This window comes from Mandrillus leucophaeus, unplaced genomic scaffold (assembly GCF_000951045.1).
Source record: "Mandrillus leucophaeus isolate KB7577 unplaced genomic scaffold, Mleu.le_1.0 Scaffold723, whole genome shotgun sequence".
NCBI classification, from domain to species: domain Eukaryota; kingdom Metazoa; phylum Chordata; class Mammalia; order Primates; family Cercopithecidae; genus Mandrillus; species Mandrillus leucophaeus.
Genome location: NW_012107842.1, coordinates 324,736 through 341,658, shown reverse-complemented (window position 1 = coordinate 341,658; position 16,923 = coordinate 324,736). Strand labels below are relative to the sequence as shown.

Here is a 16,923-nt window from a genome sequence, read left to right as displayed (position 1 = left end):
AGGAGAACTGCTTGAACCCAGGAGGTGGAGTTTGCAATGAGCTGATATCATGCCACTTCACTCCAGCTTGGGTGACAGAGTGAGACTTTGTCTCAAATAAACAAAAACAACAACAACAACAAAAAAAAACAAAAAAAAACCCCATGATCAATGTGTCAAAAATATAAAAGCGTAACTATTCTATTTGAATCAGAGACAGAGTTGAACCCTGTGTAACAACTCATCTGTGCCTAGAGCCCTGAGGAGCACAGTTTAAAAATTACTAATTTCATCCATTCCCCATATACATACCTAGAAAAGCAAAGTGATTTATACTGTTTGTTAGCTGCAGACCCTAAATTTTAAATTAGATCTCCTGACTTCTAGATCCATTGTTTTCTATGAGATCACAGTATGTGATAGAGCATAATTATTGTTTACTAAAAGTCCTGATTTAAGGATGATAAAGCATCTTTATATACTTTATCATATTTGAACTTCGCAAATTTTATGGTAGATGTTACCTATTCCTTCTAGTTCACCTAAAATGCTGCATAATTTTCATAACATTTGGTGGCAATGGCAGTAAGGGGGAAAAAACAACTGGAGACCAGAATATAGAAAGAGAGTGATTCCGTTGAAATAAGCAAGTACAGTGGAGTTGGCATTTGCCCTGGGTGCAATTTCTAGTCTCTGGTGGTTTAAAATCTGGCTTCTAATGGACACTGTGTAAGCAGACAGGAGACAGCCTGGGGCGAGTATGAGAAACATAAGTCAAGAACCTTAAAGGATGAATCCCTCCATGGGTGAACTAGGAAAAATCCACTCTGTACAAGGAGACTTGCCTGTCAGTCTTGACTCTAGATGGAGGTCTACAGGAGAAAATCTTGTATTCCTGAAAGCTTAGGGCTGGACTTTATTCCACTTGTGTGACTCAGTCTTCAAGCCCTAAGACAAAAATGTAGTTGAAAGTCATCTTGGGTTGACAGTTCACTCAGACCCCTGACAGAAGGAAACACAAATCCTCTCCAAAGAAATGCAGTTTAAAAACCAAAACCTCAAATAATTCTCACAGATTAAATTCCAAAAAATATGAGCTTACAGATAGAAGAATCACTCAAAGCACAAGAGAATAAGCCATCATGCATGCTACTCAGCATAAACAACAAATGGCAAAAGTAGATGCACAAAGCCTGAAGATATTAGAATTATCAATATAAAATATTTATATGTAACATGTTTAAAGAATTTTTTTAAAAAGGAAATTTAAAAAATGAAAGAATAAGAGACTATCAAATTTGACTAAGCAGATTGAAAAATAATGAAATAGGATTCTAAAAATAAAAATACAGCAAGTGAAATTAAAAATGATGTGGGTGACTGAAAGAGAATATGACACAGCTCAAGACAGAATTAACTGATAGATACATCTGGAAGTGATACAGAATTCAGCATAAAGAAAAAGAAACAGAAGATATGAAAGCAAGTCTAAGTAACATAGATGAGAGCTTGAGAAGAAAGAACATTTATCTAATTGGAAGTCCACAAAGACAAAATGGAGAAAAACGTGGAAAGGGAATGTTTGAAAAGAGAATATCTAAGAATTTTCCAAAATGATAAAAGATTTCATCATTTTTCAGATTCAAGAATCCCCCCAAATCTTAAATACAAATACATTTATACCTACATACCTTAGATTAAAACTGAAAAAATATAAAACAAACAAACCCCAATCAGGCTGGGTGTGGTGGCTCATGCCTGCAATCCTAGGACTTTGGGAGGCGGAGAGGGTGGGGAAATCGCTTGAGCCTAGGAGTTTGAGACAAGCCTGGGCAACAGAGTGAGACTTCATCTTGCAAAACAAAACAAAACAAAACAAAACAAAATTAGTTGGGCCTGGTGGCACACACCTGTAGTCCCAGCTACTCAGTTGCCGAGGTGGGAGGATCACTTTAGCCCACGAGGCTGAGGCTGCAAAGAACAATGATTGTACTACTGCACTCCAGCCTGGGCAACAGAGTGAGACTCTGTCTCAAAATAACAATAAAACCCAACCTAATGCACAAATAAAGATCTTAAAAGCATCCACAGAGAAAAGGGTTACCACATATAAAGGAATGACTATTAGATTAATAAGTGACTCAGCAGCAATAATAGAAGCCAGAAAACATGGAATGACATTTTCAAAATGTTGAGATAAAATAACTATACTCAGTAAAACTATTTTTTAAGTATGAAGATAGTCTAAAGACACATTTAGACGGATGGAAATTGAGCAGAGTCACTATCAAAAGATTCTGTAGGAACTTCTGAAGGCTATATTAGGAAGAAAAATTTCTTTGAAGAAGTAGCAGGGAACAAGAAAGAATGTTAAGCAAAGAAAATGTTGAATACGAGGCTAAAGAGTATGCCCCAGGAAGCATGTTTAAGAATGTTTTTAGCAGCTTCGTTTGTCAATGAAAACCTGCAAATAGCTCAAATGTCCATCTATAGTATAGGCATACCCCAGAGATATTATGGATTCGGTTCCAGACTATGGCCATGAAGCAAATATTGCAATAAGTGAGTCACACAAATTATTTTTGTTTCCCAGTGTGTTTAAAAGTACTGTCTGATGGCATTTTACTCACTGGAAAGTCTTTCAAAATTGGTGCTGATCCTCCTGCTTTGTCAACTAAGTTTATATACTATTCTAAATCTTTTGTTGAATGAATGAACCCATAGCTAAAGGCATTCACATGGATGAATAGAGAAAAGCACACCATAGTATAATAAAAATAAAATGGATGTGGCGTGGATGTGGTGAACAGGGAGCACTTCTACACTGCTGGTGGAAATGTAAACTAGCACAACCACCATGAAAAACAGTGTGGAGATTCCTGAAAGAACTAAAAGTAGAACTGAAAGTAGAGTTTGATCCAGCAATCCCACTACTGGGTGTCTACCCAGAGGAAAAGAACTCATTATACGACAAAGATACTTGCACATGCATGTTGATAGCAGCACAGTTCACAATTGCAAAGATGTAGAACCAACCCAAATGCCCATCAGTCAGTGAGTGGATAAAGAAACTGATATAGATGATGGAATACTACTCAGCAATAAAAAGGAATGAATTAATGTTATTCACAGCAACCTAGATGAGATTGGAGACCTTTATTCTAAGTGAAGTAACCCAGGAATAGAAAACCAACCATATGTTCACGTTCAAAAGTGGGAGTTAAGCTATGAGGATGCAAAGGTATAAGAATGACATAATGGACTTTAGGAAGTTAGGGGGAAAGGGGCATGGGGTTGAGAGAGAAAAGACTACAAATAGGATGCAGAGTATACTACTCAGGTGATGGGTGCGCCAAAATCTCACAAATCACCACTAAAGAACTTATGTAACCAGACACCATCTGTTCCCTGGAAACCTATGGATATAAACTATTTTTTTAAAAAACATACCATAGAAGATATGTATGGTATGATTTCCCTTATATGAAGTTTAAAATGGGCAAAGCTAAATGGTATATTGTTTAGGCATAAACACAAATATGTAGTAAAGCTATAAAAAGCTGCAAGGGAGTGATGAACTCAAAATTGAGGATAGTTATCTCTAGTGGCTGGGAGGGAGATTCATTGGGGGAGGGAAATTAAGCAGTTTTGATAATCTGGTTGTATTCATTTTATTTTATATATTCATATATATTAATTTTATGTACTCTTTGTATTATAAATTTTATAAGAAAACAATTACAAAAAGAGTAGTCATGTAAGAATGTAGTGAGAAGAGGATGCAGGATCAGCATGGATAAAAGCATTCAGGCAGGAACAGTCTTCGCAAATTTGAATATGGGTAGGGGAAAGCCTCTTATGCCTGGGACAGCCCGAAGTTTCCTATATATATTCTGCCACTTTCTTATCTAGTTTATCCTTACATACTGCCAAAGTGTATTTTCCTGCATAGTGACGTATAATAAAAAAAAAATGTTACATACTTTATTTTGGGGAGTTACTTTATTTCTTTCTTTTCTGTTGTACAATTTTATTTGTTTTTTCTAGGTCATAACTTTTGTGCAGAAGGACCTAAATGTGGTGAAAACTCAGAGTGCAAAAACTGGAATACAAAAGCTACTTGTGAGTGCAAGAGTGGTTACATCTCTGTCCAGGGAGACTCTGCCTACTGTGAAGGTAAGTACGCTATTTCATGAAGTCACTTGTGAGAGGTTGACTGAGAAGTGTATTCCTGGTAGGTGTGGTTAAAGAGTGAAAACTATCACTTGGCTCTGGTCCTATGCAATCCTACAAGAAATCATATCAATTGCTGAAGGTTCTGTGTTCTCCTGGTTTATCCATACTGCTCAGTAGCATGAGAAGGCAAGACCTTTGAAGGCAGTTATGAAACACAGCAAAGAAACAAAGGCAACAGGGACATATCAAATCCCATGTTCTGCTGCTGTGCACATAACAATCACTAGATCAACCATAGACACATCATATTCTCTTTTCTTATTTGATGAGATTGCCATCTTCATATTTAATTAAACGTACATGGTGGATTCTGTTTTCGAATGATACTTTGACATTAACTCATACTAAGCTGCTATCTCCTTGACCTGACAAGATCAGGTTTGTATTCTTTTTAGTGGGTTTCTTAATGACTGATTCATGCATTGCCAATTCCCAGTCTCTACTAAAAGTCACAGTGATGGAGGGACTCATAACTTTGGCACATGGGCTGACGCCATTACAGTGGGATGGTGGCCTCAAGCATCAGTGACCCACATTTCTGCTCTAGAGAGAACAACTCCTCCATCTTAAGAGAGCACCGTTTTTTCAGGCTCAGTACTGCAACCTGCTAGTGGTGAGCATTGCACATCCCTATTTCCTTAACATGCCAGAGGAGTGGGAGTTAGTTCGACCTGGTCTATATGTATAGTGCCGTAATATCTGAGCCCATCCATTTCCAATGTGCTCATGGCTCCCTTCCATCAGTTTGCAAAAGCTTTAATAAGCAAAGTGATGGCTGGGCTATTTTTCTTTTTTTCCTAGTTCCAATTATTCCTGTTGTCTTTATTAATGATATATTGCACCATGATGATTTGGGTAGTTGTCTTCAATGAATGCTGCAAAATTCTGGTCACTTTCCTCTGAGTGTTTTAGCTCTCAAGTAGGTCAGGTATTCTAAAGGTAAAGGCAGTAATAACTGATGATAGTAATGGTGAATTTCTTACTATTCTGCTGTCTCATAGTTGACCCTTGAACAACACGGGTTTAAACTTTGCATGCCCTCTTATACATGGATTTTTTTCAACCAAACACAAGTCAAAAATACAGAATTCGCAGGGTGCAAAACCTGCCTATGTGGAGGGCCAACTTTTCCTATACAGTGGGTTCTGCAAAGCCTACTTTGGGATATGAGTATGTGTAGGTTTGGGTATACACAGGGACCTACAACCAAGTCCCTGCATATACCCAGGAATGGCTATATCTTGCTAATCCCTGGTTAACATTTTGGCTTTGACTAAAGACCTCTAGTTGTCAAGAGGATGTATCTTATTACTACCAGAGACCAGTACCTTGTAGGAACCCTCTGTTGTTGGTTTTTTTTTTTTTCATTTCTTCTGGAAGACTTTGTTTGTTACTACCATAATTTTTATTAACAATATATTCTAATAATATATAATGATTTTGTCTTCTTATTTTTCACCCTTTTTTTTGGCTGGTTTTATGGATTTGAAGTTTTAAGGAGACATGCCACTTGGGAGAATGAAACTGCCCCTTCACTTATGAACCTTTTCATCTTCCCTTTAATACATCTTAGTTATTTGTTAATTTGGGGTGATGGGAGTATCAATTTCAACACTTCATATTAATATTTATGTTTAGATCTTATGCTATTTTCTATCAGAAAATTTAAGTAATTTTAAAATTTAAAAATGTGAATATTCCCACTATTTACCATGGAAAAATCCTATAAGCCACATAATAGTCTAAAATATGTACCTTCTCACCTTTTCTTATATGCAGGGATAGACTTTGAACAATTATAAAAATGATAGAAGGAACCTCAAAAACAATGTGAATCCTGGTTACACCACTTGCAGACCTTTTAGTTGTTCGTTGAAATCAGCATAGCCAACATTCCTGGCCCCACTTCTCTGTCGAGACCTGGCAGAATATGGGAGAAAACTGCTGGTGCTAATGCTGTTTGGGACTCTTTGATTCATTTCTCATTGATATCGTTTTTTATTACAAAAGATTGGCTCCATGAGGAGCCACCTGCAATATCAATCTGCTCTTTCTCTATGAGGCCTTATTTTATAATGTTGAGTGGTTTTTAGGTCTGAATCGCTGTTTTCTTAGACATGCTCCTGTTTAGCTCAGTGTATGAGCCTGGCCTTAGGCCAGTTTGCATTGTGGTGCTATTGCTGTTGGGTAATGGCAATGTGACTGGGCTTCAGTCATTTCCCTGTTGTATGGAGACTTTCCATAAGCTCCAGGGGACGTGTTCTTGGAGAGAAGGATAGCACCTGAGGAGAAATGGCTAAACATCGGACCCCTTCTAGCATGCAGGAACAGAACTCATGGGTTAAAGCTGGGGTCAAATACTGGGCATCTGGCTGTGAGGCACAGAGAACCCAGTAGAGTGAATGCCAACATTTAGAGCAGATGCCTTTCTCTCATTCCTTCTGCCATCTTCAGCATTTGAACTTTGATCTTTGGGCTTATTTTTCCGTGATTGCATGATGACTTCCATAGCTCTAAGCATTATACCCTCACAGCAGCATCCTAAGCAAGGAAGAGAGGAAGGGGCAGGGCTTAAAAACCTTGTCTGTGTGAAGTTCTGTCATTTTATGCTCAAAGAAAGTCCTTCCTAGAAAGCCATTCCCCCACTCTACCCCTATTACCACCATAACCACATACAGAAGACTTCCCCTGTGTTATTTTTCAGACCCAGGTTACACCACTTCTATCCTCACCACACACACACTTGTAGACCGATGTGTGAGAAAAGAGAATGAGATGGCTGTCACTGGTTTGGGCTAATTGTGTTTATTCCCTGGAGCTGGAGGAGAGGTTTGTCTTCCTGAAACCAAATAAGCTTTGCCCTTTACCTCAAAATAGGGTTTTAGCAACCATTCTTTTATGGTTACCTTTAGATGAATTAAATGAGATAAATGATCATGGAGGCCATTTCCCTAGCTCTCTCTTAAGATTTGCCCTTTGAAATGATCGGATAGACACGCTTACAGGTGGCCAAGTGCCCTCCTAGGAACAGAGACTCTCTGAGGCTGCATTCATTGTCTCTCCACAGCCTAGAAAGAAGTAAATACTTATGAGCTGCTTGAAGCAAGTTATTTTTACTCTGAGTAAATGGGATGAAAATGACGCATACGATAAAAGCCACAATGAACAAGAGTGGTTTGCAAATTAAAACAAAATATTACACACATTGTCCAGGCCATCTTGAAAAGCCTATTCAGGCTCTCAGTGGAAAAGGAAGCACAAAAGGCTTTCAATTTCCTTAACTTCCTAAGTTAGAAGCAGAGAGGTGGCATATTACGGGCCCCTGCTCTGTAGAGATTGTCGTAGAAACTGCCACAGGGAAGCTAGCTGAACTCCTGGCCAATCAATAGAAGACAATAAGACCTTTTGTTGGCTGTGGTACAGTTCACAGGAGGCTGTTTCATTTTGCCTCTTCTGACTCCAGTAGGAGGCTTCCCCATTTTGAAAACTGCTCTAGTTGGATTATAATGTTTTAGGAATCTTGTCAGCTGAGGCTTTTTCCCTTCGTAATGACATTTTTCAACAGGTTGGTCTTCAGTAGTTTCTGATGCATTAGAAATAGTGTCTGAGGAAAGTATAGCAACAGGAGTCCTACTCACGATCTTAATTCTTGAATTTGTAGTCTACCTAGATAGAGTCTCCTAAACTTTTTCTTCCTGTAGTAAAAAGTTACTTAGGAGCATAAAGAACAATGTAATATACACATCATGCCATCTGTCAGGCATGGAAAGCACTACAATTAACATTAAATGGTAATACCTTTTACTTGCGAGTGTTTTGAATTTGTCAGACTCCTTTGATATATGTTACACTTTTTGAACCTTACAGTAAATCTGTGAGAAAGTTGCATCATTGGCCAAATTAACTCCTTTTTATGAGTACAGACACTAGGGCTCAGAGAAATGAAGTAAAAAGATCATCCTCAACTCATTTCTACTCCAGAGCTTTCTGCCTGACTTACGCTGCTCCCTCTCCTTCCACCACCCACACTGTTCCAATACTGTGTTAGCGTTCAAAATGTTGGTTGCCCTCCCAACTTTGCCGACATCAGTTTTGGGTAATGAAATGTGAGTAGACATGATATGTAGTTTCAGAGTAGAACCTCAAGGAGCTTTTGCAGAATTCCACATCATTCTCTTTTCTCGCTGAAACAAAAACTGGCAGTGTTCCAGGTCAGGGCTTCTCCTTTAGCTGACGTCCCAGAATGAAGATGACATGGAACCGTATGACAACTGACAGGTGATAGATATGTGGCATGAGTGAGAAATAATCTTCTATGCCACTGACATTTGTAGGATTTGGGGGTGGGGAGTTATATTACCTTGTGCATAATAGCATAAGCCTACTGATATGTCTTCCTGAATTAATAGATCCAACTTTTGTGGGTTCAGAAGGATACCAAAATTCAGAGCTCACAACTGAAAGCAGTTTTTAATAGAGCAAGCATTGAGAGTTACCAAAGTACAAATTGTTGAGTCATCAGGAGTTTGCTGTGGCACTGCTGCCAAGCAATAGACTTTTTACAGACCACAAGTTATAAATTAGCGTTTTGTTATGCCAAATTCAACATGGTAATTGGATTTCCCAATTAAGATGATAATGAAACAATGCATGTCAGAAATTTAGCAAATTGTCTGGTATTCCCTAAATATTGAATAGATCACAGTTATTATTTTTACCATTATTGTTTACTTAAATCATTAATGTTTATGAAGATCTTTCTTGGAATTGCAGGATTGTGTACTGACTGAGAACAGTACTTTGAGAAGGAGATCAAATTGGCAGGTAGCAGGGGAGAATACATTCAGATGGAAGGACTAGGGTTCATCAATTCTTCCAGGTGCATATTGTTAGCAGTGGGGCACCCAGCATAATAATGTATAGGTGAACTCATTCCTTCCTTGGAAAAACACAAGAGGAATTGTATTCAAGGAAATATTTTGGAAAAAAATGACCCGAATTGGTATGAATTTAATAATTTCATGTAATAAAACTGACATGTCTGAAACAGAGCAGCTGATCAGCAAGGTGATTTACATCTTCTTTCATATGACTAGAGGTGGTGGTGAAGGGTCTGACCTTTAGAATGATAAGAGGCCGGGAAAGTGATAGAGAGATCAGAGTTCAAACAGAACGCAGCCCGCAGAATAGCTAAGTGGGTAGATATTTACCAGACACAGAGACTACTGTGAATGTACTTCTATAGATACAAGATCCTGCAAATTCTTAATTAAGAGATTGTGTAGGGGAAATGGGCTAGTTTACTTAATTACACTTCTAATTATCCAGTATTTAGGTAACATTTTTTAGATTTAAATATTTTGCATTTTATAAAATGTGTGAACATCATGATCTACATAGCCCAGTTTCTTCTCGAGTATGGACTTCAGTCTCCTAAAGCTCTACTTTGGATAGCAAAGCATCACTTTAGTTCATTCGTGCCTCTGTAACAGAACACCTGAGGCTGGGTAATTTACAAAGAATGGAAATTTATTTTCTGATGGTGCTGGAGACTAAGAAGTCCAAAATCAAGGTGCCAGCATCTGATGAGGGCCCTTTTGATTCATCATCACAGGTGGAAGGCAGAAGAGCAAGAAGTGGGCAAGAGGGGGCCAGAAGTGGCCTTTTTATATGAGGGCAGAGCCATCATGGCCTAATCATCTCTTAAAAGTTCCACTTCTTAATATCGTTACAATGGTGATGAAATTTCCACGTGAATTTTGGAGGGAACAAACATTCAAACCACAGTAGGGATCAAAAGCCTCTTCTGATTAGGCGTCGTCAGCAAAACCTTAATTCTTAGCTCCTGCTCCCATTTATTTCCAGGGATTCAGAATGCTTGAGATAAGAATACCTTTGGGGCATCTTTTTTTTTTTTTTTTTTTCTGTTTTCTCATTAGCCTGCCTTACTAATGGAGAGATCTTCCAGTACCCAGCTATCTGTCAATCCCCACGTCCCCTTTCCAAGGCACAGAGATTCCTAGCCTTTGCTTTGTTCAGGATAACTCACATGTCACCTTCCTCCCAGCGGCAGATGCAGCTGAGCGTTGTTCCCAGGCCTGGATTTTCTCTGCCTCTGCTTCATTATTTCCTAGGCTACTTAGCCAAAGTGCATCTATTCTTGCTCTCCCACCCACTTGAAATCTTCTTAACCACCATCTCCCCGCCTCCTGCTGCCCGCCCCGCCCCCGACACCCACACACAAGATTTTCTTCTTGAAAGTATAACACAAAGAAAAATAAAGTTCAACTTCAAATCCTGGTTATTCCACCTAGTTGTTAAAAGAAGGAGTAAATTCCTAAGCTCTGTCCTTAGGAATTGAACCCCAGTCAAATCAGCTGGGGCAATGGTCAGGATGGATGTTCAAATAGCGTTGTTTTGTTTTATTATTATTATTTTTTTACCACGCTTCATGCTTCAAACATTTATTTGCAAGATATGTGCAGAATTTGTAGTTATTTCTTTGTGACAGAAGTGGTGTAGGCATTGATTAGGTTTTCAGGCCGGTTCATAGAAGCCCAGGGGATAGATATTTACTAGGCGCAGAGACTCATGTGAATGAACTTCTATAGAAACAAGACCCTGCAAATGCTTATGAGATTGTGTAGGGAATGGGCTAGTTTGTTTAATTATGCATCTAGTTATCCAATACTTACGTAACTTTTTTTTTTTTTTTTACAGTTTTTGTATTTAAATATTTTGCATTTTATAAAATGTGTGAACATCATGATGTATGTAGCATCATGATCTTCACGTAGCTGAAGTATTTTACTGCAAAGATACCCTGAGTTCCAGGGTCTTGAAAACAGAACCAGGTGCTTTTCTCCCAATTTCGGGTAAGGGTGCATCCACTTAGTTGCTCAGGTGATAAGACGTAGATATCATCCTTGATTCCACTCTTTTCTTTATTCCCAACATCTGCTACATCAGAAAGTCTTGTTAGCTTTCCCTCCAAAATGAATCACAAATTCACTCATGTCTTGCTATCTTCACCACTTCCACCCTGGACCAAGCTTCGTTTATCTTTTGGCTAGTGATCCTGATAGCATCCACTCTAGCCTACCATAGTTCATCTTCAAACATCTTTAAATTGAACTTTTAAGGTGGAAGTAGATTATGCTACTCTCCTGTTGAGATTTGTCTCATAGCTCCCTGACTCAGAATAATATGCAAACTTGGTCCAGTGTCAGGCCCTACGTGAACTGGAACCTGCCTACTTCTCCAAATTCATCTTGTGTCACTCTCTCCAGTGTACACTCTTTTCCCATCACACTGGAATTCTTTGTGTCCCTCCAATAGGCCTGTGCAGTAGTTCTTTTCTCAACCTGGGAGGCCCTTCGCTCAGATCTTTCCAAATCTGCTTTCTAGGCCTTGTTCAATATGTAATTTAAATGTCACTTCTTTAGAAAGATCGCTCCTAACCATGCTGGCTAAATTAGCTCTGCTGCTATCATCAGTTACTCCCTATACCATTTGAATTTGATTTATTTTCTTTGTAGCACTTATTCTCTAAAATTGTGTTGTTTTCTTATTTGTGTTTTTCTGTTTAAAGGTTTATTATCTGACTTAACCCCTTTGAAATATAAACTTCATGAGGGCAGCAATTTTATTTCGTTCACTATCTCTAGCACCTAAAATAGTGCATGGTACATTATAGACACACAAACATATTTGCGTAAAGAGAGAAAGGAAGGAAGAAAGAAAGTGCTTTTCTGTATCTGACACTGTTTTCTTATGTCAAGTTCATCTTACTAGCATTGCTCAAGGGCTGCTTTTTAAAGCGCAGAGTCTGCAGGTCAGGGGCTGCTTCTCACTTTTGCTAATACTCAGTTCATGTATGAATGCTCGTGTGTGAGCGTTTCATGCTGAAACGCTGCCTGTTAACTTTATTCCATATAAACGTCACTACCTTTCTTTGCTACGGAATGCCTTTCCTTCACTACATGACAAGAAGGTAGCTGTCCCTTCATTTTGATAAAAAGATAATGGTTTTTAAAAGCTCATTTTTATCAGCTGCTTATGGAAAACAGATATTCTACAGATTTTCAAATGGATGTTCCTGGTTAACACGTGGCTCCCCTGTAAACCATGAGTCAGGGACCCTGGCTCCTTTCCTCTTGTGGCTCTAGCATGTGCAGTATGTGCCTCCCAAGGTCACCAGGGAAGGGGAGAACAATGGAAGGTTACCAGTGAGAGGTTTTTATGGTCCAGGGCTAATCGCATTTCACTGGCCAGAACTCAGATGCTGGCTATATCTAACAGCAAGAGAGGCTGGTAAATGTCATCTAGCTGTGTGCCCAGGAGGAAAAAAAAAATCGGTTTTGGTGAGTGGCTTTTTGATCTTTTCCAGTTATTAAATGAAAAAAAAAATCTCCTCATTAATTATAAGCTTTTTACTTTTTATTTATTTCTTTTTTCCCATAAATGAGTTTTGGCTTCAACTGATTATGTTGAAGCTTGCTTACTTGGAGACCAAATAGGATTTAACTACTTAACCATCCCCCTTTCACTTTCCTGTTGCATTATCTCCAGCCTTTCCTGTGGCCCCCACTGTATCACCTCATTTGGGTTTGTTCTATCCTCAATATTCCTCATGTCTCAAGGTGACCCATCTCCTTTCTTTCCAAGCAAAATTCACAATTTCCCGTGTGCTACAGTTCTGAGTTTTATGCTAGAAAGAAAGCAATTCATGGAACAAGCTTACACACATTTGTAAATGATTGATATCCAGCTAACGTTACCAGAGGTAAATGTATTCTTTAAAGAGGATGTTTGTTAATTAAGAAAGTCTCCAAACCGTTAAATTCCAAGCAGCATAGCAAAAGAAAGGAAAAGTTAAAGTAATGTGAACATGGAAGAGAGAACTGCTTAGAGGACTGAGCAGATTGTCTCTGCCTGGGAGTTTGTCTTGGTGGTCAGCTATCCTCAAATATTTTTGCTTTCTAACATTTTTCTTCCCTCCATTTTTTCCCCTGACAACTCCCAGGGGAGTGATGTAGTAAAAAACAAAACAAAACAAAAAACATTGAAATAGGGACAAGAAGACCTTGATGGATCCTGACTCTATCATTTAGCAGCCGGGTAACATTGGAGAGTCACCCAATTCTTCTGTGTTTTGGTTTCTTTCATGATCTAAACAGGTCTTTTCAACGAGGCCAAAATAAAGGCCTTACTTTGCCAATTGGTTGTGGAAATTAAATAAGATATTGAATGTGAAAGCATTTTGCAAAGGCTAAAGCAGCATAGCTATGTACTGTAACATTATAATTATATTATCATGCATTATTATACCAACAATAAATATTATTTAAATCATTGGCAGTATTTGTTCTAGAACACTAGAACACAGGTCTTTAGATCTTCATGGCATATATAAATATCTAATCTATCTATCTATCTATCTATCTATCTATCTATCTATCTATCTATCTATATCCATCCATCCATCCATACTCTGAACATAGAGATATACCTACCAACATATATATTGAGCCACAGTTTGTGTGGAGCCATTGTGGGCTTTATAAAAGTGGGGCTTCTGTGTTGTACAACTCCATGGGGCATCATTTATGTAGCAGTCTAGGTGAGTGGCAGCTGGTAGAATTACGCAGTATAAAGTCTGCAAGGTTGTACACTGCAGCTCTACCAAAGGCATAAAGGAAAGGGTCAGGCCTAGAGTCTTGTCTCATTCTTTAAGTGAAAATTAATTGACTATCTACTGTGGCTGGTTCTTGTGCTGGCTTCCAGGAATCCAAAGATGATTAAGCCATAGATCGTGTCCTCAAGGAGCTTAACAGTTTAAAAAGGGGAAAAGAGCCTTGTAGCAGGTAAGAAAATTACAATAGGATTTGTTCCATCCTAGGATTTAAATAGTGTTGTAGGAATACAGTGGTGAGAGCAATACATTCTGCCAATGGGAGTCTGCACAGGCTGCCCAGAGGAAGTGACATTTGAAATGAGTCCTTGAGAAAGAGATATTCTGCAAGAAGGGGTATGCAGGAAGGCTGTTCTCAGTAGCGGGATCAGCAGATACAAAAGCTCAAAGTGAGAAGTTTGACATGGCTGGACCAAAGGATTTTGGTAGGAGATGAGAGTAAAGATATGGTTGATAGTTGGATGGTGAAAAGCATTGAGAATGTGCTAAGAAGTTTCAATTTTTTTTGTAGGCCAGTATATACACATATAGGATGCTGGTATCACAGTGGGTGCAAAACTGGATCCATTGGGTTATGGAAAAAAATTAGAACTTTTATTTATGCTTATTTTCATCTCATTCTCTTAATGAAATAGTTGTTATCTTGATGAGTTTTCAAACCTGGCTGTGATGGGTAAGAAGGAGATAAAGCATCGTTGAGGTCATAAGGATGAACTTGCATGGCCTTGCTTGGTGTCTGTCCCCAAACTCTCGCAGTCATGCTGCATCTGATTCTCTATCATGACTTCCCTCTCATAACTCAGATACCTGGCATTTTTCCAGGTGAATCTATCTTGCTCTGCTTGGGGCTGGATGGTGCCCAGAAGCCAAGCCTATGTGTGTGGCCTTACATGATTTTTTTTTTTTTTTTTTGAGACGGAGTCTCGCTCTGTGGCCCAGGCTGGAGTGCAGTGGCGCGATCTCGGCTCACTGCAAGCTCCACCTCCCGGGTTCACGCCATTCTCCCGCCTCAGCCTCCGAGTAGCTGGGACTACAGGCGCCCGCCACCACGCCCGGCTAGTTTTTTGTATTTTTAGTAGAGACGGGGTTTCACCATGTTAGCCAGGATAGTCTCGATCTCCTGACCTCGTGATCCACCCGCCTCGGCCTCCCAAAGTGCTGGGATTACAGGCTTGAGCCACCGGCCTTACATGATTTTTTAGTGATGTACCTTCACCTTAAGAAATCACGCTGAGACATTTTTTGGCTCACTTAATAATATTTTAGGACTTTAGCATATCTCCTTGAAAGACATTATGCATAAATTATGTTATTTATAGTACTTAACATTTCTATGTAGCAAAAAGAAGGAAGAGAAGAAGAAAAAAACAGAAGGGAAAACCGTCCCTGCTTTTCAGGGACAAGTCCAAGTTTTAGAGCTTTAAATGGAAATAGAAATGTAGTCGCTTTAAACTTTTTTGGTTATTTAAAAATAATACCTTTCAACTATCTCCAAGAAATCTAATATTCAGACAGAAATGAGAAGAATTGAAATCACTCAGTTTTTATTGTACTCTTGTTATTGCAGCTGGTATGTTAGTGCCTGCTGTGACTCAGCTTCCTGGCGAAGCTTACCTGGGTAAACAATTACAGAAGAATAACACAGGTCTAGTGGGAAGTTTGGATTTAGATTTGGGGTACCTGGTTTAGAAATCCTGGCTTTATCATTGTTTTGTGAACTTAAGCAGGGAACTTCATCTCTCATCATTTTCGCTTTGTATAATTAGTGTGCTAATACTTATTTCAGTTGTCTTTTTAAATAATTCCTATAAAGAAAATGTAGCACATATACACCATGGAATACTATGGAGCCATATAAAAGAATGAGATCATGTCCTTTGCAGGGACTTGAATGGAACTGGAAGCCATTATCCTTAACAAACTAACACAGGAACAGAAAACCAAACACCACATGTTCTTACTCGTAAGTGGGAGTTGAACAATGAGAACACATGGACACAGGAAGGGGAACAACACACTGGGGCCTGTTGGGAGGTGGGGAGGCAAGGGGAGGGAGAGCATTAAGACAAATACCTCATGCATGCAGGGCTTAAAACCTAGATGATGGGTTGATAGGCACAGCAAACCACCATGGCATATGTATACCTGTGTAACAAACCTGCACGTCCTGTACATATATCCCAGAACTTAAGGTAAAATAAAAAAATAAAAATAAATTGCTATAAGAACTAAAGGGAACGAAAAGATCTAAGGCAGAATCCAGCACAGAATGGGTGTTAGTTAAATCTGAATATAATAAAGTTCAATAAGATATAAGTAAGTCCTAAAATATATGGTTCAGGGTGTGTGTCAGTGAGTAGTGAGGAAGGGGAAGGCTAATTCTTGGAGTTAGCAGGAAAGACACCAGTCAAGAGGAGGGTAGGTTGAAAGATCAGGACTACACTGACTATGATGAATGCTGAATGTCTGATGGGGAAGTGTGGGGTGGTATAGGAAATTCACACTGAGACTGTAGGATAAGAAGGAATTAGAAACTAGAGGGAGGGTGAGAAGAGAGGAGGTTGATGTAAGAGTTGGAAGCAGTGTGACTGAAAACCTGGAAGTACCAAAAAGTAAAAGAGCATTTCGTGTGTTTGGAACTCAGTGTGGGAGATTGAGAGTATTGAGCACAGAGAGAAAAAGAATTGGGAGGCATTGTAGGCCTTGTGAAATTTGGATTCATTAGGAAATGAAATGTTATTGATGAGATTTTAAAAGAGGTGATAAGATCCAGTTTGTATTTCTGAAAAGTCATCTGGCTTCAGTGGAGGACAGAAGGTAGCAGCAAATCAGGGACACCAGTGGTTAGTCTGCTGCTGCAGTCCAGACAAGATGTAATGGTGGACATGGAAAATGTGGGCAGGAGGTGAAACCCACAGGATCCATTGATTGAGTGTAAGGAGTATATTGGATATTGTATGAAAAGTGAATTTAGAATCAATTCTCTATTTCATCTTTATCAAATCAAACTCTAA

At 38.9% G+C, this 16,923-nt stretch overlaps 1 protein-coding gene across 1 annotated transcript in view; it reads left to right on the top strand.

Moving 5' to 3' along the window:
* Positions 1 to 16,923, top strand: part of NELL1 (NEL-like 1 (chicken)) — a 603,019-nt gene that overhangs the window by 295,335 nt on the left and 290,761 nt on the right. Inside the window, exon 13 of the mRNA XM_011965414.1 lies at positions 4,027 to 4,155. Within this exon, the coding sequence (XP_011820804.1) occupies positions 4,027 to 4,155 (129 nt within the window). The remainder of the gene's footprint in view (positions 1 to 4,026; positions 4,156 to 16,923) is intronic.